We start from the raw sequence: 27,422 nt of genomic DNA, 5'->3' as shown, positions 1-27,422 counted from the left end.
GACCTTCACAGCAGGATCAACCCAGGGAGCAGCCGAGGGCTGGAACCATCTCCTACCGAGAGGTGCCCAGAAAGGGGGCCCCCAGAGGCAGAGCAGGGGGACCCCACAGGGGGCCCTGCCCTTGCACATCTGTCCAGCCCGCAGTGGGAGGGCGCAGCTGCTGACAGTCCCAGGATGAGCACTATTTCTCACTCCCCCATATCGAGTCCTTGCCAAGGCTCTTCACTAGCGCAGACCCTCATCACTCAGCCCTGGACCACTGCAGCGGCTGCTGATGTGTCTACCTGCCTGAGAGTCTCCTCCCTCTGATCCATCTTCTACTCAGCCACCAAAGGGATTTTCCTAAACACAGACGCAACTATGTCACTCCCCTACTCAATAAACTCTAATGGCTCCCTATGGCCTCCAGGACCACATACAGCATCTCTCTGGCATTCAGAGCGCCCCATAAGGTGATCTCCCTTCTACGTTTCCAGACTTCTTGCATCTTGGTCCCCAACCAGTGTCACCGGCTCCTGGCTGTCCTAGGGTCTCTAGCCCTTGGCCCTGTCCTCCCCCAGGCCCGGAATGCGCTCTCTCCTGCTTCTTTCACATCCCAACCCAAATCCCACCTTCTACAGGAAGCCTTTCCCAGAGCCTGCTGATTCTTCTGGCTTCCCTCCCTTAACTCCTCCTATTTATTTTGTCCATCTTGTTCATATAAATGTATTTGCCTCTTGTTTCCCTCTTGAGACCAGGACTGACTTTTGCCACTTTGTGTCCCTTAGCACAGTGCCCGACATAGTAGGTGTTTAATAAATGAGCTGCTGGACCCCCTATGGGGGAGTGAGGAATAGTGCTCATCCTGGGACTGTCAGCAGCTGTGCCCCCACTGCAGGCTGGACACATGTGCCGGGGGGGGGGATCAGGGCCTCCTCGAGGGTCCCCCTGCTCTGTCCCTGGGGGCCCCCATTCTGGGCACCTCTCAGTAGGAGATGGTTCCAGCCCTCAGCTGCTCCCTGGGCTGATCCTGCTGTGAAGGTCCCCACTCTGGGCAGAAGGTGTTCCAGGGACGGTCTATAGAGGAAAGGGGGGGTCTCCAAATAACAGCCCATGCCCTCTCTGCTCCAGACTTTCCTCCTAGCTCTACTGCTGAGAGAAGCAGCTGTGAACAGTGGGTGTGGACCCAGGGACGGTAGGAAGCCACCTGAGAGGCCTCTGGTCCAACCCTCTCACAGCAGGTGAACGGGGACCCCGCAAGTTCCAGAACTTGTCCCTAGCCACCTGACAGCCGAGCAGGGTTTGAGGCCCAGCCAGCCGTGTGACTGGGAGCCACTTGGTCACTCTGGGCTCGGTTTCCCCACCCACAAAATGGGATCCCCCCTTGGGCTGTTGTGAGCTGCTGGTGGGCCAACGTGCAACGAGACGGAGCAGGGAGCCCTTTGTTCAGTCACCATGGAACCGGGCCCGTGCTCCGCCATTTCCCCAGTCCGGGTATCTGCGGTCTCACCCACCTCATGTCAGGGACGGACCCAATCCTCTGTAAGGTCCCTTTTCACCCCAAATCCCCTTTGTAGCCGATGACCGTCTTGTTGCCCCAAACTGCGTTATAACTTGGCTTTCTGGGTGCCTTGGGACAGGTACCCCCCTCCCCACGCCAAACCAGTGGGTCTGGGTCTCAGACCCTGGAGTAGGGGTGGGAACAGCCTCCAGCAGGAGTGTGGCAGTGCCAGGGACTGGCCAGGGGTTTGGGGGGAGTGACCGGCTCTTACCTGCTCCACAGGGGGCTTCTTGGCCCCCGGATCCCCAGAGCTTCCCTCTGGCCACTCCCTGGGGGGCTGGGCAGCCCTGACGGTCCTCTCCCGCTTCTCACCAAACAGATCCTGCAGCTGGTTGTGAGAGGAGAGAGTGAGGGGGCCGGCTGGGAGGGGTGGGAGCACCCCCCCCCAGGCAGGGGGCCATCATGTCCCCTCCGTCTGCCCCACTGCAGAGCGATTGGCGAGCCACTTTTCTTTCTGGAACGGGGGAGACCTGCTCTCCTAATCTTTTCCTGGGCCGGCTATCTTTCAGTGCCCCACAGCCAGGGAGGCCCTAGGAGGCGGGAGGGGCCCTCAGGGGTCTGCAAGAGCAATGCTGAGCTGGGAAGGGGAAGCTCTTATGGAGGCACTTCAGGCACTGACCAGGCTCCTGGAGAAGGAACCCAGGATGCGTGGAAGGGGTCCTGATGGGCAAGGCTGGCAGTCTCTCCCAGACGAACCCCTTCCTTGGGGGCCCAGCCCCCCAGCCCCGCCACCGCCAAGCAGGGCCCCTACCTCCTCAGTCACCAGCCGGTGCTGCTGTCTCACCCGCTCCATGTCCTTCAGGTCGTTCCGGGGAGCTCGGGCCCCCTTGGGGACATGCTTGTTGGGGCCCTGGGATGCAGGATTGAGAGCTGGGAGAATCCTCAGGGGCCACTAAGTTTCTCCCACCCCCTCATTATACGGATGAGGAAACCCTGACTAACATCAAATGATCCGTCCCGTGAGACAGCTGGGTGGTGAAAGGGAGCCCTCAGACTGTACTGACTGCGTCCCCAGGTAAGACATTTAACTCCTCAACCTCAGTGTTCTCATCTGTAAAATGGGAGTGACAGGGCCGCCACCACGGGGCTGCTGTGAGGAGGAGGATGCAGGTAAAACCGCACATGGTCATTGCGAGGCCACTGATGCTCTATCTATCACGGCCACCTCCTGGGGAGGAGGCCGGAGAAGCCCGTGAACCAGGGGCGGGGTCACTAAAGGCACTTCGACCCTCCCTGGACCCTGGAAGGTAACAGGAGACCTTCCTTGGTCTGGGAGGGGGGAGCCTGGGAAATGGAGGAAAGCGGGCGGGGGAGAGCCGGGGCTCACTCACCTCCAGGACTTTCTGCAGCTGCCTCAGCGGCTGCGGCTTCTCCTCCGGTGGTTTTGAAGATGGTTCCCAACCTGAAGGCAGCCCACGGCCCAAAGCTAGACGCTCCCCGCCCCTCATCCCTGGCCCTCATCCCACCCTGGCCCTGACACCCTGGGGGAGACTCGGCCCAGGGAAGAGGCCCTGGAGACACCCACCCCAGAGAAGTGAGCATCCCGTTATCTCGGGAGGAGGATAGGGACCTGCACGAGGATCTGGGGCCCAGTGGCAGCTCAGGAGCCAGGCTCCTCCTCCTTGGGGCCCACCTTTCGGAGCCATCTTAGACAAGTCTCAGCCTCTTAAAAAGCAGAATGCCCTCTCCAGGGCCAACTTGCTTCAGCTCTGTGGGACCGTTTCCCCCCAGACTCTCCTGACCCCGTCTCTTCCTCGGGCCCCGGCGGAGGCTGAGGGGGACTCACCTTGAAGCACTTTGCGCAGTTGTTCCAAGAAGGCATTGCAATGAGAGCAGTGGCCCTGGGGGACGCCCTCCCAGCCAGCCTGGGGTCCCCTCCTCAGCTCTTCTGAGAGCAGCCAGCTGAAGCCGGACCGGGAGGGAGGAGGCAGCTTCTAGAGAGGATGTTCCCATTATCCCATCAGGGCCGCTTTGGGTCCCTTTGTCAGTAACTTGTGAATTTGAGCTTGGGACTCAAGATCAAAGGATCTTTCTGAAAATCCCCCTCTTTCTCCTGGTTAGGGCCTTCATCCCTGTCCCCATTCCTGGCCCTTAGGCCAGTCCTCCCATTCCTGTCCCTCCAGCCCCCCCCCCCTCCCACCCCTCCAGGTCCCCCACTCCTGTCCCTCCAGGCACCCCCCTCCTGTCTGCTCCAGGGCCTCCCCCCCATCCTCCCCAGGCCCGGGCCCTGCCCCTCCCTGATGCTCGGGTCCTTGCACTACCTTGAGCAGGGCGGAGGGCATCAGCTCTGTCTCCCTGGGGCCCGGGGCTCAGCTTTTAAGGCCTCCTGTGGAACGATTTTTGGGTTTCGGGGTTCCCCATCCTCCGGCCTGGGTCTCGACGGGAACCAGAGGCCAGGAACAAGCGGCCCTCATTGTCCCGCCAGGCTGTGAGCCTTGGCTGGATTGGGACCTCCCGCCCCTCCGCCCCCACCCCTTGCAGGACCCCACCCGGGCCAGGTGTCCTTGGGATTGTCTCCTGGGGGGGCCGCCAGGCCCCTTAACTGGTCTTGACTTTACAGCTGAGGAGGTTGGAATGGGGGGGCCCCGGGGCCTGGACCCTAGGTCCACTTCCACCAGCTGGCTCCTTCTGAAAGGAGGGAAGGGAGCTCCCCAGCGGGCCCAAGGAGGGCCCCAAACGGGCCAGGAAAGGGGCCGGGAGGGGGGCGGGGTTTGGGGTCTCTGGGGGCGAGGGCCCAGGGAAGCCTCAGGGAAGACTGAACCAGAAACTGCACACTGGCTCCTGAGCTACCTGGCCCCCAAGCTCATGGGAAAAGGCTGCACAGGCCCAGGGGCACTGGGAGGGGATTTGGAGGGGAGGGTGGGCCTGTTGAACTGAGAAGTCTGGGCCACGGTGGGAAAGGAGGAGGGGAGCTCCCTCCTGCCCCCCTGCCATGGGTGCCAGCTATGTGACCCCTGGGGCCAGTGTGGGCAAGGCTGCCAGAGCCGGTTCTAGGTCTGGGGAAGGCGGACAGTTCTTCCTCCTGCCTGGTACCCCTGTGCCCCCCCTCCCAGGAGCACTTGGGACTTGCCAACTTGGCTGGAAAATGCCCGTTCTGTCCCCACGAGTCAGGAGAGCCCTTGGGGGCAGGGAGAGGGCGAAGCCTGTTCTGCAGCTTCCCAAGAGGGCAAAGGCCAAGTCTTCGGGCCCACGGTCTCTGGAGCCAGGGCCGGGGTCCCCAATGGCTGATCCCAGCCCCAGGTCCGGCCCCAGACACCCTCCCCACCTGCGCTGCTTCTCCACCTGGTGCTTCCAGAGAGACCAGGCCCTCCCAGCCTCAGGTGCGGGTGAAGCTGGCAATGGCTGGGGGGGTCTGGGTGTGTGTCTGTGGGGAGTCTGTCTGTCTGTGCCTGCAGGGCATGGGGTGGGTCTGGGTCCCTGCACATGCGCCCCAGGGATGTAAAGGCCCGTGGGGGGCGGAGCAGCACATTGGCTGCTTTCCATGCTCTGGGGGTCCGAAAAAGATGGGGTTGTTTAGTGCCGAGTGAGGGGAATCAGACTTGACCAGGAGGGCCTGAGCAGGAGCGGCTCCTCCCCCTGGCTCCTTCTCCGAGGGCCCAGAGAGCCCGGCCCTGCCGGGACAGTGAGGGCCCCGCGGAGGCTGGAGGGAGAGGGTCTGGCAGGGGCAGGCCGGGGAGCACTGCCCAAGGGGGAAGCCATCTCTTGTTGTCTCCCCTCCCTCCTCCCTCAGAAAGCCGGGCGGCTCCTTACTTCTCCTCCAGCTTCTGTCGCAGGGAAGTCACCAGCAGCTCCAGACTGAGGTTCTCCTTTCTGCTCTCCCGGAGCTGGGGAGAGGAAGGCTCATGAGGTGGGGAGGACGGACAGGGGGCCCATGAGGGAGAGAGGGAGGCGGGGAGGACGGACAGGGGGCCCATGAGGGAGAGAGGCAGGGAGGACCAAACCCAAGGGAAAACACAGGAAAAAAAAAAGAAAAAAAAACCCCATAAAACAAAACACCCAAAAACAGGGGGAAACACCCAAAAAAAGGGGAAAACACCCCTAAAAACAACAAAAAAAAAAAAAAAACAAAACCCAAAAAAAACAAAACACAACAAACCTCACTTACCCCCCAATTTTCCCTCCCCCCCAAAACCTCCCTCCATAAACCCTCCCTTCTTTTTTTTTCCTTTAAAATGGGCCCCTCCCCTCCCTGGGCTCCAGGGGCCCTCCCCCCCCCACCCCCCCTCCCCAACCTCTTCCCCCCCCCTCCCCCCTCAGGGATCTCCCACACCCACCCCCTTTGACCCAGGGCCTTTAATCACCTTCACCCCCCCTGACTCAAAACCCCTTAACCTTGGGTCCTCAGATCCCCCCAAAATGGGAAAAAAAATCCATCAAAACAATTAAGCCCTTCTTTACTTATTTTTTCTCTTCCCAAAAACCCCTTCCCCCCTCCCCACCTCCCCCCCGGGTTTCCCCCCTAAACCTTCCCAGCAAATCCCACACCCGGGGACAAGAAACACCCCCTGGCCCGGGAAAAACTTCAAAAAAACCCTTTCATAAGGAAAACAAAAGGGAAAAATTTGGGGATTCCCCCCCAAAAAAGGGCCCCACCCTACCCCAAACCTCTTCACTAATTTTCCGGGGCCAAAGGCACAGCTTCCAAACGCAAATTTTTTACTCTTCCCCCCACTCCCCCCCCCGGGCCCCCTTCCTTTTCCACCCCCCCGACCCCACGCCCCCACCCCCAACCCCCCAAACCCCTCTCCACCCCCCTAGCAGGGCCCCCTCACCCCACCCCTCCCTCCTCCGGGAACCGGAACGAACACCCCCCCCAAAAGGACCCCTTCCCCCCCCCTCCGGGATCCCAACCACCCTTTCTCCTCTCTTCCTCCTTCCTTCACTCCTCACTCCTCACTCCCAAAGCCCCAAACTTCTCTGCGGGACAGGGAAACCCCCCAACCCTTCCCCCCCCCATCCCCCACCCCCACCCCATCCCCCAAACCCCTCCCCCACTCCCCCACCCCCCCTTCCCCACCTCTCCCGGCGGGACCAGCCCCCCAGGGTTAAAAAAACCCCAAGCCCCCCCCCAAAACTCCCACATCCCCTTCCCACCCCCTCACTCTCCTCCCTCCCTTTCCCCGGGGCCTCCCCCCACCCCCCACTCCCCCCCGGGCATTTCCCAAACCCCGGCCCCCCGGGGCTAAAGGGGCAAGGGCCCTCCCTTGCCGGGCCCCCAAACCAACCCCCAAAAGGACCCAACCACGGGGCAAAGGGGCCCAAACAAACCCCCCCCCTCTCTCCCCCCCCGGGAAAAAGGGCAACCCCCAAATCCCAACCCCCCCTAAAGGGCCAAACACAAATGGGGCGGGGCAAATTGCCCCTGTTTCAAGGGCCAAGGGAAAAAAAACCCCCCCAAAACTCCCCAACTTCCACCCCCCCCATTCCCCTAACTCCTTTGGCCGGGGTTTTAAGGGGGGAAACCCATCCGCTGCAACAAAACAAAACCCCGGGCAGGGGGCCGCCCCACCCCATTTCTCAGGGGGCCAATCCCACCCCCACCCCACTTGGGGACCCCTCAAATCCCTAGGAAAACAGCCTTTTCCTCCCAAAGCAAACCCCTCCCCCATTCCCAAGGGGAAAGGGAAAAGGGAAAAAACCTCCACCCCTCCTCAATCCTTTCTACTGGGAACCCAGGAAACACACCCCCCCCCAACCCCAAAGGGAAAAACTTTGAAGGGAAACCCTCCAAAACCCCTCCCCCCTCCCTCCCCTTCTCGGGAGGGCCTCACTTTCCCACCCCCGCCTCCCACCCCCTTGGTACAGTTTCCCCCTCATTTCCTTCGGTAAAAAAAACCCCCGGGCTCCCCACTCTCCCCCCCCCATAAAGCCCCCCCCCCCAACGCCCCCTGGCCCCCCCCTCGAACGGTCCATCCCAACAATCCTCAGGGCCCCGCTTCCCCAAATTTACGGGCAAAACGGGGGGGAAAGGGAGAGGGGACAAAAAAAACCCCTCTTAGGTTCTCCCCGCCCTCCCTCCACCCCACCTTCCCATCCCCCACCCGGGGCTCCGGGCCCTTCTAACGGCCCCTCCCGGGCCCGCCCCCCTCCCACGGTCCTTCCCTTTTAAACGCCCTCCTCTGTCCTAAACCCACCCGGGCTACCCAAACCCATCCAAACGGGAGACCAAACCCCCCCCTAAACTCCTCCCACTTATGTTTCCATTCCTTTTTTATTCCCAAACTCCGGGATGGGGCAAACTTTTTCCCATTTGAAATAAACATCCCAAACAGGCAAAAATTCCCCACAAACCCCAAGGGAAAAATTTTGTATCCAAAATTGAATTTACCCAACCAAATTTTCTTTATTTCCCAACCTCCGCCTATCCCCAAACCTTCCCCGCGCCTCCCCCTCCCGCCCGCCCGGGAAACTCGCCCCATGCCTGGGGCTGGCTCTTGGGACTTGCCCGGCCTCCCCCCAAAGCCCCCCGGCCCGGCCCTGCCGGAGCTTTCCCCAGGCCCGGCCCCGGCCACTGGGCCCAGGAAGCCGGGGGGCCGGCCCCGGCGCCCCCGGGGTCCGCCCCTTCCGGTCCCCCCCGAGGGCCTCCCCGCCACTGGGCCCGCGCCCGCCTGGCCCCCGGGGGGGACCGCCCCAGGGGCCCCGCGGCCAGCGGGCGGGACCCCGGTGCCCTCAGGCGGCCCCAAACCGGGTGGCCGTCGTCCCCCGGGGGGCTCCAAGGTTTCGCGGGGAGCGGGGCTTTCCCAGCGGGTCCCTCAGGGCGGAGGGGCCCCGCGGGGGCAAGGGAGGCCTCACCTTCCTGAGGGACGGCGGGCCCTGCAGGGCTGAGGCCCCCTGGGGGGGTCCGGGACCGGGCCCGCCTTGGGGGTCCGACCTCGCACGCCCCCTCTGCAGGCCCCGGGCTGGGCCTGCAGGGACGGGGCCCTCCCCTTCTCTGCCAGGCCTCCAGCCCGCTGAGGGGTGGGGCCCGTCCGTCTGAGGGGCGGAAGGACAGGGGAGGCGCCGGTGTGGAGGGTGTCCCGGCCAGAAGGGGGCCCCGCCCGCCTCGGTGTCCGGGGGAATGGGAGGAGAAACAGCACGTTCAAGTGGGCCCCCAGGGCGGGCCCCTCCCCGGGGGTGAGGGGAGGCCGTGAGGAGGCCGTGGGGGGGAGGGAGGCCGTGGGGGACCCCCCTCATTCCCAAAACAGGTGAGGCCCGGATGGGCGCCCTTGGTGGGACCCCTGGCTGCCGGGAGGTCCCGGACCCCTGTTGGGGCCTCCTGGGCAGGGGTCCGGGGCGGAGGGCCCCCTTCGGTCCAGCCCCCCCGGCTCCCTTCCAACCCCTCGGGGGGCGGGCGGACCGGGCCTCCGATCTCCGGGGCCCCCAGCTCTTCCTGCTCCAGGACCTTCGGCCGGCTCCTGTCACCGAACAGCCAGGGGGAAGGGGATGAGGCTCCCGGGGGGGCAGGGAGCTCCTGAGGGAGAACCAACCCCCCTTCCCTGCCTGCTCCGGCCCCTGCTCACCGGGCCCGGGGCCCCCTCCCCCCCCAGGCCGCCACCCGGAGGCCTTGGGCCCCTCCCCGGAGCTCGGCTGGCAGAAATGGGGAGGGGAAAAGGTGGGAACCCTCCCTCTGGCCCTCCCGCCCGGGGCTCCCCCCTCCCTGCCCCCTCCCTCCCTGTCCCGGGCCCCCTCTGGGGGTTTTCCTCCCCCATTCTTTACTATTTCTTTTTTTCCATCATTTTTTTTTGCGGGGTTGTATATTTAATACATTTGGTTTAACATTTAAATTTAACTTATAATATATTCATTATTATACACATTTATATTATATGATTAAAAAATCCACATATTCTATAATATTATTAACTTGTAAATTTTTCCCATCTGGGAGGGATAGAGGAAAGGAGGGAAATCATTTAATGGTAAAAATTTCCACCTTATTTTAAAATAAAAACAAAACCCTTAAAACACTGTAAAAAACCAAATTAAACACAAATTTCAAAAATCCGTAAAAAAAATCTTGAAAACATAGGGAAAAAATTTTCTTGACCTTTATAGGGATAACCCACCCATCAAGGTCTAAATTGGCCCCCATCATAACCCAATTTCTCACAAAAAAAATTAAAAACGATTGTCAGTAAAAATTTTCCCTCAAATTGTTAAAACTGAAAGAAAGGGGAGGAACCAAAACAAAACAAACAAAAGGAAAGTTAGAGGGGACAAAGGGAAGAAAAAAAAAAACCACTGATACAGAGGAACCAAAAAGTCCCCCTTTACTTCCAGAAAAAGGCCATACATCTTCACCACCATCCCTCCCACTCACTGGTCTCCTTCCCCTGAAAAAAACTTCACTTTCACACACTCCTCTTTCTCTTTTTTTCTTCTTCCCTTCTTCTGGTCCTTTCCTTCCCGGTCAAACCTCCAATTATGGTCCAAACCACGGAACCCAAAAAAGGGGAAAATTCCTTCAAAACCAAACTTCCTCTCCAACTCCCAATTGTCTTCCCCACCTTCCCCTCAAACCACTCTGTCCCAGGGTCCACCTGTCCACCCAAACCACCCCCTTCCTCTTCACCTTAAAACTCTTGGAAAAATCTGGGGAAAAAAGGAAAAAAAAAACAAAATGGAAAATTCTGGAACATGGCCAGTGGGGCACCACGGGAAATTCAATCTGTTTCCCCAAAAGGGGTTATAAAACCAAACCCCCCAAAACCCAAAAACGTAAATCAGGGTAAACACCACCCCAAATCAGAGGACCACAATCTGCCTCCACTTAACTAACCATAAACCACTTTTTCCTCACAAAAAACAAAAAAAACAAAACCCCAAAAAACATGGGCATTCTTTCATATAAAATTATATTTCGCATTAATCTAACCAAACCTCTGAAAATTGACTGGATCCGGGCTCAAATTATTATATATTACCATGAGGGCTACCCAAAATTTATTCTAAAAAAAAATGACATGAGGGAAAAATCTATACCCACTCATGTTTCCTCTATCCTTGAATGTCAAAAAAAAAAGGAGGGTTTATTTCATTGGCGGGAAAAATACATCTCCATCCCTTCCTTAAAAGGGAACTAAAAATAAACAAAACAATGTCATATTGATTATTTTCTAAACCACTTTTTTTTTTTTTTCCATTTTTGGTCATTTTTTATTCTTTTTTAAAAATTCAGGGAACATATTTCAAAAGTGAAGGGATCTAAAAAAAAAAACATTTTTGGATTCTTTTTAAAAAGTAGGAATCCCAAGGACATTAAAAACTTTAAAATTAATGGTATAAACATTGGGTAGGGGAACATTCCCAGGGGAGACACTCTCTAAAACGGGCGTAAAATCTGGGCATAAAATGGTCTGGATAACCAAGGGGCTCCAGGCCCCCACACCTTCTCCTCTGTCTCTGAACCTCATTCCTCCCCTTTATTTCAAACTCTTTACCCCCCCGCCTTTCCAAAACCCCTCCCAGGGGCGGGGGAATTTCCCATTTCCCCATCAGTTTGCGGCTTTGGAACTAGGGTATCTGGGGAAAAAGGGGGTCCCCCCCCACCTCAACCGGGACCCTCCATCTTCCCCTCACCCCATTGGCCACTTTTTTGAACTGCCCATTCCCACCTAAAGGACAAGTCCTTTCCCCAACTCTGGGTCCCACTTCCCTAATTCCCCTCCCCACCCCTGGGCATCTGGGTAGGGCGCCCCTGCCTCCTCCAGGGATCCCCAAAACATCCCTGATGGGGGGTTAAACACCCTTCTAAAATCAACAACAGGGCACTGACCCCAAACCAAACGGACTCTGCCCATTGGCCGGTCAGGATACAAATCGGACCCTTGCCCCCATTCCCCTCACCCCTCTGCAAGTCTCTCACAGAATCAATAACTGGCTTGGGGCGTCCGCAAGGGCCTACCCCCAAAGAAAACCCCTTACCTCCTCACTCCCCTGCCAGGAGGGCCTAGCCACCCGCCCCAGGCCCCTGGAAACCGTAGCAGGGCCATTTTCTCCCACCAGCGGGTGCCCGCCTCCGGGACCTGGGCCCAGCCGTAAACCTTCTCTCCTGCACTGGTGGGCTGGTCCAGGAGGTCCTCAGGGCCCGTTCCCGCTCCTCCAAGGAAACTGCTCCTCCTAGGGGTGACATCCCAGGGTGGTGGGTCACTTCCCTCGTCCCCCCCCCTCCCCATCCCACCTAACCCCGGGCCCGGCTTCAGGAGGGGGCAAATCATTCCTCACCCTCTTGGGAATCCGGTCCCTCAGGCCCTTTGAAACCCCCCTCCCCGGGGCGGACGCTGAAAAGGTCTTTTTGGAATTATTACTCTATTTCCTTAAGAACATTGGAAACACCACAGGATCCTGGGATTGGGGCCGGGAAGTTTCCCTTCTACTCCCGACACTAATGACACTCTCAGCGGTCACTCGGCAGGCTCTGGCACTCTGGGTCTGCACCAAGAGCTGGAAGGACCCCAGATATCCCTTCCTCCCCCCTGCACAGAGCACTGGCGGCTGTCAGAGGCCCCGAGGTTTCGCCAGTCACTCTCCGGGAGACTCTGGGGGAGCATCTACACCTGCCCCCACCCCTGGTCTCTACCTGTCTAGTGAGAGAACTGGGTCACCTGCTCTCTGTGCCTGCTCTGGCTGTGAGGTTCTGGGCTCTGAGTTCTCGGGAAGTCACGTTCCGAGAAGGGCAGGGGGCCCAGGAAGAGGGAGCCAGGCCGGTTACCTCTTTGATGATCGCCAGCTCTTCTTGGAGGAGCATCACATCGAAGGACTTGTGGGGGGTAGAGGCCCTTGGGCCCTCCAGCAGGCCCTCCCCCTCCCCCAGAGCCTCACTGGCATCAGAGTTCCACTCCTGTCCTTGATCACCCGGGCCTGGCTTCTCCTGGAAACAAAAACCAGCCTTAAACGCCCTCAGCCCCCTGTGGGCTAGAGGCTTTTACCCTTTCTCTGTCACGGACCCCGGCTGGTGAAACCTTTGGAGCCCTTCTTGGAACAATTTTTTTAAAAGCATAAAAATGTAAAGTATCAAAAAAGGAAATCAATTATATAGAAGTAAAATTATAAATTATAATAAAAATTATAAATTTTTTCTAAAAAAAAAAACAAAATCAAGGTTATGGCCCCAGGTTGAGAACCCCTGGTCTAGGGCAGCTGGGTGGCGCAATGGGTAGAGCCCCAGCCCCTGAAGTCAGGAGGACCTGAGTGCAAATCTGGCCTCAGACACTTAACACTTCTGGCTGTATGACCCTGGGCAAGTCACTTACCCCAATGGCCTCAAAGAACCCCGGTCACACTGCCCAGAGTGTTAGCCGCGCTCTCTGTGGTGATCTCTCACTCCCTATGGACATTCCCACTTCTGAAGTGCTCACTAAAGTACCCCCCCCCAACGGCTCCCAACAATGGTTTCCGAAGAGGAGTCGGCTGGGCCGGGACGGGGCGTCTCTGTCACCCCCGGTTCCTGGAGGATGGCCTCCTGGCTGCCCCCAGGCCCCCCAGTCCGAGGCTGGGCTCCCCCTGCTCAGAGAGGACAGGAGGAGCCCATCATAGCCTTCCTCGCATTCTGGAGCCCTCCCACAGCCCAGGGACCCCAAAGCTGAGCTCACTTTGCAGAGACCTTGCCAGAATTCTCTCTGGGCCTTGTCCCGTCTGTGATCCCTTGGCTAGATTCCAAGGGCGCCCCTTAGTCACTTAACCTTATCCCCCATCATCCCCCCACAAACGGTCCCCGTTCCAGCCTCTCTGAGCCCTCCGCTCTCTCCCACCCGGCCCGTGTTTGCTTCCAGAACCAGAACTGGGCCGGACACAAGCCCAGGAAGGTTTAGGTCCATCTGGGACACATGGTGGCCGTGTGATCCTGGGCAGGCCAGTCATGTGTGGAGAGATGGAGGCAAACTCTCAGACGACTAGCCCTGCGCCCGGAGAGGCGGCCCCTTTGTTCCAGGGGAATAGACCCCCGGCCCTCGGCTCCTTCTCGGAAAAATCCCTCCCGCAGGACACGCGACGGCTTCCTCCTTCCCCAATAAATCCCGATTTGCGAAGAGCCTCCATGGGCAGCTTTGCTGCCAAGCTCAGCCCCCCCCCCCCAGGCTGTATCCAGGTCCCCCAGAGCTCGAACTTTTCCCAGAAAGCTAACTCGGGATGAGTCCCACGCTCCAAGGGAGCCCGTCTGGTGCCAAAATGGCCAGTTCTGACTCTGCCCTCCCTTCTGCATCTTTCCCTTTGCTGCTGTCCTACGGAAGCCTCCCCTCTCACCTCCTCCAGGGAAGGCTCCCGCTCTGACGCCCTGCCGCATATAACCCTTCATGACTCACACTGACCCTTGAGTTTGTGCCTCCCCCTGCTCTCTAACCCCTGGGTTATCGCCAGTCATTCTGCTGGAAGGAGCAGAGACCGTGCCCTCTGCCTCTGTTGGCCCCGTGCCTAGGGGTGGGCGCTTGGGGTAACCCAGTGACGGCTGAGGGCTGTCCCTTCCCTGTCCTCCCCCATCCAGCCCCTCCAGATGCTCTTGCTGCCCCCCACGGTAGCAGACTCGGGGCTCACGGGCAGGGGGTCTCCCTGCTTCCTCTGGCCCTTCTCACCTCTGGGTCCTCCACAAACAGTGGCTTCTGGCTCATTCTGTCCAAACACAACTTGACTTTGCTCACTTCTGCCTGCAGGTGCAGGATTCTGGGGAAGAGAATGGGGGAAGGGAGGAGGGTCCTTCCTTCCCGCCACCCATCCCCCGACTGCTCCCTCAGCCTTCCCGGCTCAGGGCCCCCCCCTCACTTGCTGTGCAGCTCTCTGTCCTGCTGTTGCTCCTGCCTCCTGGAGCTCTCTAGTTCTCTTCTCTGCCATTGCAGGCAAACGAGGGAGCTCTTCAGCTGCTGCCATGAAAGGAGAGGTGGAAGGAACCAAGGTGGGCTGCTTCCCCGGCAGGGGTTCCTTCCCCTCATCCCTGACCTGGATCCCTGGCAGAGGGAGGTCAAAGGCTCGGCCGAGGGTTCCGGGGTGCTACGGGGGTCACTGAGGAGAGGGGGACCGCTGCCCAGGGTCCCTGCCATCAGGGTCACTGAGGAGAGGGGGGCCCCTCTTTCTGATCCCAGACCCAGCGTTCAGAGGTTCGTCGTCCTGGCAGCCAGAAGCACATTCCCAGCTACAGAGATTCAGCCTCATCACAGGTACGTCTCGCAGACCCTCAGCCCAGGTATGTCTCGCAGACCCCCACCCACGCTGCCCCTGCCCGGCGCCTTTCACTTGCCTCCTTAGTTCTCCAGTGCGTCCTGACCGTAGGTCTGGGGGGAGGTCCCCAACCTGGGACAAGGGACTTCCAAAGGGCAAGGGAGCATGAGGTGCGAGTCCCACAGTAGGGACCCGCTGTCTAACGACAGGTGCTCCCGCCATCACTGGAACGTGGCCGCGGAGCCGTTCTGAGAATCACTTTAGACATAGGGGAGTGGCTGGCGCAGAGAGCCGGTGAGCACCGAGGCCCAGGCCTGACCTTTGCAGCTCTGCAGCTGGGACCTCGGGCACGGGGAGTGGGCAGCCGGGGTCCAGAAAAGGGGACTTTGGAAGGCCAGAGACAGAACCAGGACCAAGGCTGGGCCCCAGAGACCAGAACCAGGACTCAAGGCTAGGCCCCAGAGACCAGAACCAGGAGCACGTGGGGCAAGAGCCTCCATGGGAGAGTGGCTGGAACAGGGACCATTGGTGGGGGAGTGAGGACAGAGGTTAAGTGGTTAGAGGGGTGCCCTTGAAATCTAGCCAAGGGATTGCAGGCTCTGGACAACTGTAGACTCCCCTTGCAATGAAAGGGAAGGAAGAACAGGGGACCAGGGACCAGGGGGTGGAAAGTGCCTGCAGTTCAGAGCACGGAAGTGGTCTGGCCCCCAGAGTAAACACCCCGTCCTTTATAAGGGAGGGGTATAGGTCCCAGAAGAGACAAGGAGCCTGGCAGAGGAGTGGCCCAAGACTGGTCACTCGTGGCTCAGGGCCACAGGCTTCAAGCAGAAGCCATGTTCTGCCCCTCAAAATACTGGTACATGGGAGAAATCCTCAGCTACCTCCTTCCTCTGCCTCCCTCCCACCAGCTCCAGGAAGATCAAACAGCCTGCCTTGGGAGGGCAAGCACCCCCTTCCTGGATTTTTGGAGCAAGGGCCCCTCACTGAGTCTGAAGAGGGGGGATGCAGGATGGCTGCTAAGGTCTGCGCCTTCTCTGGGCTCTGGGATTGAGGGAAGCTGCGCAGCTATTTCAGGCAGTGCAGGGGATGAGAAATGGGTTGGGGTGGAGAAGCTGAGACCTTCCAGGAGGAGGACCAGCCTGGGCCAGGCCAGGCAGGAGTCATGGCGACTGGTCAAGGAGGGATGGCTGAACTGATCCCTTTCCCAGCCTCCCATTCACCTCCCAGTTGTGGGCAATCTGGTGGCCAGTTTTAGCTCTAAATTTCCCAACCAGCTTTTAATTCCAAGAGGCTTTTTTCAGGCTTCATCCTCCTTGACCACCTTCTGATGCTGCTGACTATCCCTTCCTTCTGCACACGTTCTCTTGCCTTGGCTTTTGTGACATAATTCTTCCACGGCTCTCCTCCTGGCTCCTTCTCTACTTCCCTCGTGGATCCCTTGATCACCAAGAGTCAATTCCTTAGGCTTCTGTCCTAGGCTCTCTTCCCCCGCCTCTGTAACTTTTTAGTGAGGGTTCACTTATCATTCCTAGGTTCCCAGATCTACAGATTTATTCACCTTTAATATCTCTCTGAGTCTCTGTCTCTGTCTCTCTCTCATTGTCTGGCTGTCTCTGCTCTTTCTGTCTGTGTTTCTCTTATTCTCTGTCTCAGTCTGCTTCTGTTTGTCTGTCTCTGTATTTTTGTCTTTGTCTCTGTCTCTTTCTCTGCCTGTGTTTCTCTTTTTCACTGACTTGGTCTGTCTTTGTGTGTGTGTGTGTGTGTGTGTGTTTCTTTTTTATTCTCCTCTGTCTTTGTCTTTCTGGGTATTTTCCTCTTTTTCTCTGTCTCAGTCTCTCTCTCTCTCTCTCTCTCTCTCTCTCTCTCTCTCTCTCTCTCTTTCTCTCTCTCTCTCTTTTGTCTTTGTCTCTGTTTCTTTTTTTTTGTCTCAATTTATCTCTTTCTCTGTATGTGTTTCTTTTTTCCCTCTCTGTCTTTGTGTATTTTTCTCTTTTTCTCTATCTCTCTCTGTCTCTTTGTATGTGAATTTCTCCTTTTTCTCTGTCTTTATCTCTGTCTCTTTCCCTGTTTCTGTTTCTCTCTGTCTCCCATCAGGACTTCTAGATGTCACACAGGCTGCTCAAACTCAGCATGTCCAAAACCGTATTCTTATCTTCCCACCCTAATCCATGAGCTCTAAACTTGTCCAACTGTCTCAAGGGCACTCCAATCTTTCCAGTTCCTCCGCTTCTCCTTGTTAACTCTTCTCACTTTTTCATCTCCCCATCAAATCGGTTTCCAAGTTTTGTCAACTCTAACTTCATGGCACATCTGGTACATCTCCTTCTCTTCATTCACAAATTTACTGCCTTTTTTTCAAGCCTTCATTATCTCTCACCAGGATTACTTAATTAGCCTCCTAATTGATCTCCCTTCAAATCTTTTTTCTTTATATTACAAGCTTCTGAAGCTGCAAGAAGACCCTTTCTATCTCTATTCATGTCAATCCACTACTCAAGAATCTTTAATAGCTCCATGTTCCTTTAGTTTAAAAAAAAATCTCTTAGTTTAATATTTAAAGCTCTCCACAGTGTAGCCCCCATCTACCTTTATAGTCTTGTTTCACATTATTCTCCTTTACAAATGCTGCATTCTAACTAAACAGGTTTACAACTTTCCCCTTGAATTTGATATTCCATTTCCCATCTCCATGCATTTTCACAAACTCTTCCCTTTTCCTGAAATACATTCATAGAATGATATGATCACATATAAATAAATGAAAAAATGGAAGATTGGGGCCCTGAGCCACTACATGACTTTCTCCCTGCTCATTTCTAAGAAGGCTTGTCTTCCAGCCAGGTCCAACTCAGGTATCACCTCCTCCTCTATGAAGCCTTCCTTGACTCTCCTGCCCAAGTTATTAACTCTCCCACCCTCCCTCCTCAATTTTCCTTGTATTCATTAAATTAAAATTTTTTTGCACAAACAAAACCAATGTAGCCAAGATTAGAAGGAAAGCAGAAAGCTTACAGCCAGTCTTTTTGATAAAGGCCTTATTCCTAAGATATGTAGAGAACTGAGTCAAATTTGTAAGAATACAAGTCATTCCCCAATTGATAAAGGGTCAAAGGATACGAACAGACAATTTTCAGATGAAAAAATTAACATTATCTATTGTCATATAAAAATCCTCTAAATTACTATTGATTAGAAAAATGCAAATTAAAACAGCTCTGAGGTATTACTTCACAATTGATATTGGCTAAGATAGGACAGGATAGGACAAACAATACATGTTAGAGGGAATATGGGAAAACTGGAACACTAATACATTGTTGGTGGAATTGAGAACTGATCTAATCATTCTGGAGAGCAATTTGGAATTATGTCCAAAGGGCTACAGAACCACATATCTTTTGACCGAGCAGTGTCTAATTGGTCTGTATCCCAAAGAGATCATAAAAGAGGAGAAAGGACTCATATGTGCAAAAGTGGTTGTAGCAGCTCTTTTTGTGGTGGCAAGGAATTAGAAATTAGGTGGATGTCCATCAATTGGGTAGGTTACCATATATGTTGTAATGGAATATTCTTGTTCTATGAGAAATGACAAGCAGCAGACTGATTTCTGAAAATCCTGGATTTACATGAACTGATGCTGAGTGAAGTGAGCACAACTAGGAGAATATTGCATATAGTAACAGTAAGATTGTGTGATGATCAGCTATGATAGACTTAGCTCTTCTCAGCAATATTGTGATCCAAGACAATTCTAATAGACTTGGGATAAAAAGTCCCATCTGTATCTAGAGAGAAAACTATGAAGATTGAATGCAAATTGAAACATACTATTTTCACCTTTTTTTTCCTGTCTGCTTTTTCTTTGTCTTTTCCATTTTGTTCTGATTTTTCTTTTACAACATGACAAACATGGAAATATGTTTAAAATAAATGTACATCTATAATCTATATCAGATTGTTTGCTGTCTTGGGGAGGGGAGCAGTATGGGGAAGGAGGGAGAAAAATTTGGAATTCAAAATTTTATAAAAATAAATGTTGAAAACTATCTTTACATGTAATTGGAAAAAATAAAATATTATTGAGAAAAAAATTAATTCCTTGCATTCTCCTTGTGTCCATAGCCCCCGTAGAATGTAAGCTCTCCGAGGGCAGCGACTACAGTATTTCCTATTTTTCCTTTGAATTCTCAGTGTTGGAGGGCATATGGGAAAACTGGAACATTAATGCATTGTTGGTGGACTTGGGACTGGAGAGCAGTTTGGAACCATGTCCAAAGGCTATAAAACTGTGTATACCCTTTGATCAGCAGGGTCTTTAATGGGTCTGTATCCCAAAGAGATCATAAAAGAGGGGAGAAATGTGTGTAGCAGCTCTCTAGGACAGTGCCTTAAACAGAGTAAATGCTTAACGAGTGTTTGACGAATAGAATTAACACGAAAGGATTCAAATGTGCTGTTTTTTCCAATCACAGGAAGGTAAAGGCAAAGTCTGTTCTCCCCTGCCAGATCTAAGAGTCAGAGGCAGGGTCTCCATGCCAACATAAGGCCTAGAAGACCCAGTGCCGACAGGGCCAGGCTCACATTCATCTGGATCTTCAGGGAGAATCCTTCACAGAGATGGGCTCCTGCGGGGATGGGGCTTTGCATAAACTGTCAGAACTGAAGGTGTGTTTTACTGAACTGCCTTTTTCAGATGTTTCTTTTTTTTAGTTCTTGGCTCTCTGAGTGGGAGCAGGGAGATAATTGGAAACGAAGGTAACATAAAAACAAAAGATATCAAACATCCTTTCCAAGCTGCCTCTCTTATCTCACTAGCCTGGTTCCCACTGTTTGCCATCTGGCTTCCATCACTACGGGTCCCCTGAAACTGCTCTCCCTGAAGTCACCAGTGGCCCTCTCATCTGCAGACGCAATGGCCTCCTCCTCCTCCATCTCTCTGTGAAGTTGTTGTCCGGCCCCCCCTTTTTCATGCCTCATTTTCCTGCTTCAGGGATGTCACCCTCTCTGGGCCTGCTCCCGCCTTTTCAGGGAGCCTCGTTCTGCCTGCATTGCCGGCTCCCTTTCTTCCCAGCTCTTAAACGTGCCATTCTCCCGGATTCTGTTCCTTGCTCTCTCCCCTCTTCTCTTTGGCAAAGCCCCTGGCGCCCACCCCTTTAGCCCCCCCTCCCTCCAGGTGTTTCCCAAATCTCTGTCTCTAGTCCTGCCCTTGACACAAGTTTCTGGGATCCTAAAAAGATCTCCAGATATTTCCAGACCTCACAAAATGAGAATGTGGAACTAAATGGCCCTGGGGTCCTTTTTCTCTTGGATCTATGACCTCAGATCCTGTGATCTCTCCGCCTCGATGTCTCAGAGATATCTACAATTCGGTATGAACCCAAACCAGATTTTTATCTTTTTCACCCAAACCTTGGTCCTATTTCTGATTTCATGGTTTCTGTAAGGATCACGGGCGTTAGATTCAAACTCTTGTGCAAGAGGACAACCCTTCACTCAGGAGAACAGGACAGCTAGGTTCCCACAGTGCTCTGCTTCCTCTACGACTCTTCCCTCTCCTTCCCTTCTCATGGATAACCTCCGTGGATCCTATTTCTTCAAAGTCTCTTTTGCTGGATTCTTCCTTTCTATTCCTCCTGCCACACCCAAGACATGTCACCATCACTGCTGACCCCAACTTCTAGATTCCCATTCCCATTCCTATGACTAATCTCTTCACAACAACCCAGTGGGGCAACCAGTACATTATTATCTCCTATTTTTAACAGGCGAGGAAACTGAGTTTCTGAGAAGTTAAATACTACATTCTGATCATGTAGCAAGTAAACGTTTGACATGGAATTCAAACCCAGATCTCTTTACTATGACACACACTAAATCTTTTAACTGTGCCCTCTGGCCCCTTAACTTCATCCTTCAAGCCATTGTTAGTCTAATCTTTGTTAAGCAAACTCTGCCAAACTACTTCTCTGCTCAGAGCCTGTCAGTTGAGAAAATTCAAGCTCCTGTATAATGTTTTGTTACCCTATATTTCCAGGCTTTTGGAATACTTGCTCACCTTCTCCTACTCATTTACTCACGTAAATGTAAGTAAAAAAAATTAAAAGAAAAACCTTCAGAAATTAATGGAATAATTTAGTCAAACTGAAATCTCCCACAAGCCCCTTCCTCTGCCAAGTCTTTTCTCTTTCAATCTTGGTACCAAAATTTAGGAAAGACATTAAAGGTTATCATTGGAGAGTGTCCAGAGGAAGGCAAGCAGGAGCATGAGAGCAAATTGAGGTTTGGTTGAAAACAGGACGGTTAGCTTGGTCCGTGACAGTGGTCTACATGTATTTAATGGATTGTAACATAAAAGAAGTGTCAGATTTGTTCTGTTTGACTTCAGAGAGCAGGACCAGGAGCAGTCAGAAGAGAATACTGAGATGAAAGTTTCCTAACAATTAACGATGTCCCCAAATGGCAAGTACTATGGGTATGAACTGAAGATCTCCAGTTGAGGTTAGAAGGACTTCTTAATGGGGATGTTGTTGAGCAACTGGGATCTGGATCAGGAAGTCTTGGGAATTTCATCAAATTCAGAAATTTTACTGTCCTACATAGATCTGTTCTTACAACAGTCTCTCCAATGACAAGGTTTCCAGATCCTTTCACCATTTTGCTCACTACCTCCCAAGGCAGCCATCCTTAACTCAAATTTCTAGGAAATCCTGGGTCATATTAACTGTAACTTCTACCTGTGGGTCCTGATCCTGCTTGTTCAAGTTAGATAGAACGCATCTCATCACTTTTCCCCATGATGATGTTTCCATTCCTTCAATGACAGTCATTGCCAACGTAATATTTGCCAAGTGCTATGCGTCTATAGCAGTGGGCTGTGAGAAACACTTCACATGGCTCTCCCAACAATACTATTAGATAAATAGAAGAAATATTGCTGTTCTTTAAAAATAGAGAAAATGAGCCTCAGGGACTTGCATAAAGTCACACAGCCAGTGTTGGAAGTGAGGCTCTCTCCTGGCTCATGCTTCCCCCTTCCTGGCTCTTGTGGTTTCCATCAAGCATCCCCACTTACTGCCACTTTCTTAAGTGTGAGGGATGCTTCAATTGGTCAATAATGAATGTGTCTCTTTTTTTTTTTTTTCCCAGTGCATTTTTTTTCTTTTTTTTTATTTTTTTATTTTTATTTTTATTTAATAGCCTTTTATTTACAGGATATATACATGGGTAACTTTACAGCATTAACAATTGCCAAACCTCTTGTTCCAATTTTTCACCTCTTACCCCCCCACCCCCTCCCCTAGATGGCAGGATGACCAGTAGATGTTAAATATATAAAAATATAACTTAGATACACAATAAGTATACATGACCAAAACATTATTTTGCTGTACAAAAAGAATCAGACTCTGAATTATTGTACAATTAGCTTGTGAAGGAAATCAAAAATGCATGTGTGCATAAATATAGGGATTGGGAATTTAATGTAATGGTTTTTAGTCATCTCCCAGAGTTATTTTTCTGGGCATAGCTAGTTCAGTTCATTACTGCTCCATTAGAAATGATTTGGTTGATCTTGTTGCAGAGGATGGCCAGGTCCATCAGAACTGGTCATCATCTAGTATTGTTGTTGAAGTATATAATGATCTCCTGGTCCTGCTCATTTCACTCAGCATCAGTTCGTGTAAGTCTCTCCAGGCCTTTCTGAAATCATCCTGTTGGTCATTTCTTACAGAACAGTAATATTCCATAATTTAATGAATGTGTCTCTTAACAACATCACCCTGAATTGTACGTGATGACCCAGGGACATACTGTATTCCGGGGAAAGCTAGATGCAGAATGAGGGGAGGAGCTGGAAAAGGAGGATCCAGGCTCTGGTTCAGGGAAATTCCCGGACCTGGGATCAGACCGTGGCAGGCAAAGACCTGCTCAGTGCGCAGTAGATATCTCTGAGTGACTTTGGCCTGAACTCAAGGTCTGGAATACCGGCCGGGAAGATTTGACCCATTACTACCTCTTAGGAAGGAGGGATGAAGAAGGAAAAGAAAACCCAGCATTTTCCAGAAGCCAGACAAGAAAAAACCAAAATGAAAATCGCCCCTGGCCGGGAAAGAGCAGACTCTGTGACCAAGAAGAGCACAGATAACGTGCTGATGAGAGAGTCTGTGCCCTTCACGGTCGGCTGAGCGTGAGGCTATTGGTGATTTCCTTGGAGGGTGGGATGCAGGAGAATTCAGCAGAGCAATCCTGGAGGGGGCTCCTGAGGCAATCATTGGGAGAGAAAGATTTGGGGCAAAACCCCGAAGAAGGCTCGAGACCCGAGTTCTAGTCCTTCCCATCCTGTTGCACTGCTCTGGCTCTGTATGATCTCGGGCAGCTAGACCAGCCTCTGACACTTATTCGCTGTGATGCTCTGGCAAGACATTCAACCTATCTGGGGCTCAGTTTCTTAATCTATAAATAGGGGGTTAGGTTAAACTGCACATGGACTCCATGGATGCCAATGAATCTGAAGGGGGAAAAAGACCCGGTACATTGATTTTCACTGATCTCTACTAAAATTGAGCATTTGACTTCAACAACAACACTATATGATGATCAATTCTGATGGATCTGGCCATCTCCAGCAATGAGATGAACCAAACCAGTTCCAATGGAGCAGTAATGAATTGAACCAGCTACACCCAGCAAAAGAACTCTGGGAGATGACTATGAACCACTACATAGAATTGCCAATCCTTCTATTTTTGCCCGCCTGCATTTTTTATTTCCTTCACAGGCTAATTATACACTATTTCAAACTCCGACTCTTTTTGTACAGCAAGATAACTGTTAGGACTTGTATAAATATTTTGTATTTAATTTATACTTTAACATATTTAACATGTATTGGCCAATCTGCCATCTGGGGGAGAGGGTGGGGGGAAGGAGGGGGAAAATTGGAACAAAAGGTTTTGCCATCGTCAGTGCTGAAAAATTCCCCATGCATATATCTTGTGAATAAAAAGCTATTAAAAAATAAAAATAAATAAAATTGAGCATTTGCTTCAATAACTTTTTTAAAAAGATTCGGAGAAACGGGTCCATAGACTTCATCACCCTGTCAAACCGGGGCCATCACACAGTCACACAAAGGAAAGAATTCCATGGTCTAGATGGATTTAAAAGTCCCTTCCAGCTCTAAATCTGGTCAAGTGAAAGGATGGCTGAGAAAGTGCTTTGGAAAACTGAGAAGTAAACAGCAGAGATTCCTGTCAAAAGGCTGGCTCTGGAAGCCTCCAGGGGGAGGCCCTCCCTGAGTGAGCTCTTGCTGCCTTCCCTTCCTCAGATCTCCCCCCTCTGGCCCTCTCGGTCGCATGGATCCCCCGCAGAGGGGCTGGACTTAGGCTCGGGCCGGGGACGGATGGGAGAGATTGCCGTCCCACTGGGAGACACACGCTGTGGAATCCTACCTTCTGCCTCAGGTCTAGCAGCTCACATTTGATCTGACTGAGCTCCAGAGCCTTCTCCAGTCTCTGCGTCTCCTGGGCCCGCTCCTTTGGGGTCCCACGGGCCGACTGCAGCTGGCCCACCAGCTCCACCCGCTGAGGGACACCGTCCAGCAAAGATGGCGGCCGAACATCTTGTTCCGACCGGCTCCAGCTCTGGAGGGCCAGGGGCCTGCCGGGGACCCCACTGCCCGCCCAGTCCAGGAGGTGGGGCAGGGAAGTCCGCCGTCCGAGGAGTGGATCTGAGCTTTTGCCGAAGAGGTCCCAGGACAACGGGCTGCAGGGGAGAAAGGAGGTAAATGGGGAGAGGAAGCAACTCTGGAGTGGGAGTGGGACTTCTGGGTTTGGGTCCCCTTGTCCCCCCTTCCCCTAGCCATAACTGCTCTGACAACACTCACCTGGGCTCGGTGGGATGGATGTCTCTCAGCAGGCTGGGGGATGGCGATCTGTCTAGGGGTCTGGGGCTTTGGGGACACCACAGGAAGGAGGAGGTCCCCGAATCCAGAAATTCAGAGGTGGCCCTCAATGGGCCCTGAGGGAGGGGAAGGAGAGCAAACATCACTGCCATTCATCAGCTTCACTACCACAGGCCCTTACCTACATACTCCGGAGGAATTCAGGAGGGAATTATGCCCATTTCACAGATGAGGAAACTAGGGGCCAGAGAGTTTAAATAATTCACTCATCATCACGCAGCAAGTCAGAGCCAAGTCCCCGGGCATCCTGAGCCTCAGACGCAGGCCTCCCTTAGGGAGAGGAGCCTGGCAGGGCTGAGGTAGGGCGAGTCCAGGGCCTTAGCAGTGATCCTGGTCCCTTGGAAAGGACAACCGAGAACTAACAAGGGTAGAAAGGAGGGAGAGGAAAAGAGAGAAGGAAAGTCACGCGTGGTGACACGCACTGGGATTTTAGTCACAAGTGCCAAGGATAGAGACAGCCCCGGGCTGAGATGGTGAGGCTGGGGGGCCCCGCACTTTCCTGCCCCGGCTCTTCTGGGGACTCCCTCTGGGGGTTACAGTGCCAAGGGATGGGTGTGGTGGGCCAGTGGGCCAGGAGACCCCCCCACCCCTCGGGGCAGCCCTTCTGAAAAGTGGAACTGGCCCTTCTCTTCCTCCTGAGGGTCCCTGGAAGGAGGGCAGACCTTGGGGGGGCCGCCAGGCAGCTCCATAGACCTTGCCCTCGGGCGGCATTGAAGCCTCCCCAGGAAGGAAGGACCCTTGGCCAGGCCCTGGAGAAAGCCTCTGTCCCGGGAGGGCGAGCTGGAATAGGGGGCCCAGCCTTGGGAGGACATGCTGCAGGGGAAGCTGGCGCCGGGGAGCATGAGGTCTCTGAGGTAGCCGGGCCCCAGTTATCTGGTCTAGCTCCAACTCACGCACGGTCCCACCTGCTAGGAGGAAAACAAATAAAACAGACTTCGCTCTGACCGGGCTGGTGCGGGCAGCTGTGAGCAGCGGGTCCCTTCCCCCTCCCAGCCTGGCCCAGGGGGCCCTGGGCCCGTGGTTCTGCCCGGCCCCCGAAGGACACGGCCACCTCTGTCTTCCACAGGTTCGGGGGCACAAAGAACTTCCTATGGGGAGGCTCTGCCAACACAGATCAGCTCTGTGGCAACAGTCTTGGGGAGGCGCCTGGGTCAGCCAATAAGCATTTATGAAGCCCCTACTGCGTGCCAGGCATTGGGCTAAACTCAGGAGGTAAAAAAAAATGGGGGCTTTCAAGGTGCCCAGAACCTAAAGGTTATGTCCAAAGGGGCTGTTCGAGAGAGTTTCTGCCCCCAGGTCCCCCGGCACCAAGGCTGCCTCTCTATGACTGCCCCAAGCCACTTCTCAGGTGTGCCCAGGACAGATATGGGCATCTGAGAGGAGGCAAGGCCCCAGAACTCACAGCCAAGGAGAGTTTGGGGGACACAGGGAGGAGGATTAGAAACCCCATTAGTAAATGGGGTCTGGGAGGGAGTCCTGGGGAAAATTGGGGGGGATCAGAGAATGTGATGAAAACCCCCAAACTTGGAGGGCAGGGATGCCTCAGGTCTCTCCCAGAAGCCCTGAGGGACCAATTCCCAGAGCTTTAGTGAGCAGAGTCCAAACCTGGGCTGGAGTGACCGCGAGGAACAGCGTGGTCATCTGGAATCAAGAAGCAACGATCTCCTGGGGCTCAGAGCCGCTGTTGCTAATAGTGATGAGCTGGAACAAAAGTGAGGGTCCGTCGATGGGGGTGGTTCCACATAAAAGCACTTTGTAAACCTTAAGGTTCCGCAGGAAGTCCAGTTATCGCTGTTATTGAACAAATTCTGGTCCTTGATGGGCGGCTGGGTGGCCCAGTGGGTGCAGTGTCAGCCCTGAAGTCAGGAGGATCCCAGTTCTAATCTCATCTCAGCTTCCTGGCTGTGTGACCCTGGGCAGGTCACTTATCCCCGATTGCCTCAGGGAAACAAACAAACAAACAAAAAATTGTGATCTTTGAATAAAAAGTGACATATCACAGGAAACAAGGAATGAAAAGAAGCGCGGGGAGATTTGTATGAACTGATGCAGAACAAAGTCTGAAGAACCAAGAAAACATAACAATGTAACAAAGGGGACAAAAAAAGCCATGGTATTATAAAGCCGAGCGTTGTCCCCAGAGAAGAAAGGAGGGGCCGGATCTCCCTCCCTTCTGGGGAAAGGTTGGGGATCAGGCTGTGAAATCCTGTATGTGACGTCAGACACGGTCCACGCCAACGTTAGTTTTGCCCCTGAGAAAGGGGGGAGGTTGACCTTGGGAAGGGGGAAGAGGTTACTCACAAACTACTGTGATATAAAAGTCCAAAGCATCAATACAACTTTTGTTAACAAAAGAAACAGCTTTCAGCCGTGAAGGGAGGGCAGAGGGGCCCCAAATACCCGCTTCAGACAAAGCGGGCCCACCTGGAGCACTGAGTGGGGATATTTGGAGGTAATTCTGGCTCCCAGTCTTCTGGGAATTGCCTCACTCACTGTGAGGGAGCTGATACAAGTGAATTTTCTCTCCACTTTGCAGAGAGGTTAAGTGATTTGTCCAGGGTCGCCCCGCTGGGAATTAGGAAAGTTAGGGTTAGAATCCAGCTCTTTCTCTCACTCTCCTCTGGTCCCCAGGCTCTGCAAGGTTTCCAGGTGATCCAGCAGATGGGACACTGCCCCCTATCCACAAGCTATTCTGGGGCTGGGGGCTAATAGCACAAAGCGTGCCCTCAAAGTCAACTGTTGGAGACAAATCCCACTAAAGGAGAGACCCCAGGATGAAAGTCCCCAGGCTGG

At 53.7% G+C, this 27,422-nt stretch overlaps 1 protein-coding gene across 1 annotated transcript in view; it reads right to left on the bottom strand.

The window, feature by feature from the left end:
- LOC100927448 overlaps positions 1–25,530 on the bottom strand; it is a 28,404-nt gene extending 2,874 nt beyond the window's left edge. Inside the window, exons 1-17 of the mRNA XM_031949376.1 lie at positions 25,258–25,530; positions 24,552–24,687; positions 24,118–24,430; positions 14,273–14,370; positions 14,048–14,173; positions 13,401–13,518; positions 12,124–12,389; positions 11,444–11,638; positions 8,695–8,934; positions 8,333–8,512; positions 5,290–5,578; positions 4,611–4,828; positions 3,802–3,835; positions 3,327–3,474; positions 2,872–2,942; positions 2,292–2,390; positions 1,752–1,868 (exon numbers count right to left, since the gene is read on the bottom strand). Coding sequence (XP_031805236.1) covers positions 1,752–1,868; positions 2,292–2,390; positions 2,872–2,942; positions 3,327–3,474; positions 3,802–3,835; positions 4,611–4,828; positions 5,290–5,578; positions 8,333–8,512; positions 8,695–8,934; positions 11,444–11,638; positions 12,124–12,389; positions 13,401–13,518; positions 14,048–14,173; positions 14,273–14,370; positions 24,118–24,430; positions 24,552–24,687; positions 25,258–25,471 — 2,862 coding nt within the window. The 5' untranslated portion in view covers positions 25,472–25,530. The remainder of the gene's footprint in view (positions 1–1,751; positions 1,869–2,291; positions 2,391–2,871; positions 2,943–3,326; positions 3,475–3,801; positions 3,836–4,610; positions 4,829–5,289; positions 5,579–8,332; positions 8,513–8,694; positions 8,935–11,443; positions 11,639–12,123; positions 12,390–13,400; positions 13,519–14,047; positions 14,174–14,272; positions 14,371–24,117; positions 24,431–24,551; positions 24,688–25,257) is intronic.
- Positions 25,531–27,422: the final 1,892 nt, after the last annotated feature.

This window comes from Sarcophilus harrisii, chromosome 2 (genome assembly GCF_902635505.1).
Source record: "Sarcophilus harrisii chromosome 2, mSarHar1.11, whole genome shotgun sequence".
Classification (NCBI taxonomy): Eukaryota; Metazoa; Chordata; class Mammalia; order Dasyuromorphia; family Dasyuridae; genus Sarcophilus; species Sarcophilus harrisii.
The sequence above is the reverse complement of the archived record's forward strand: the minus strand, read 5'-3'. Positions and strand labels throughout refer to the sequence as shown.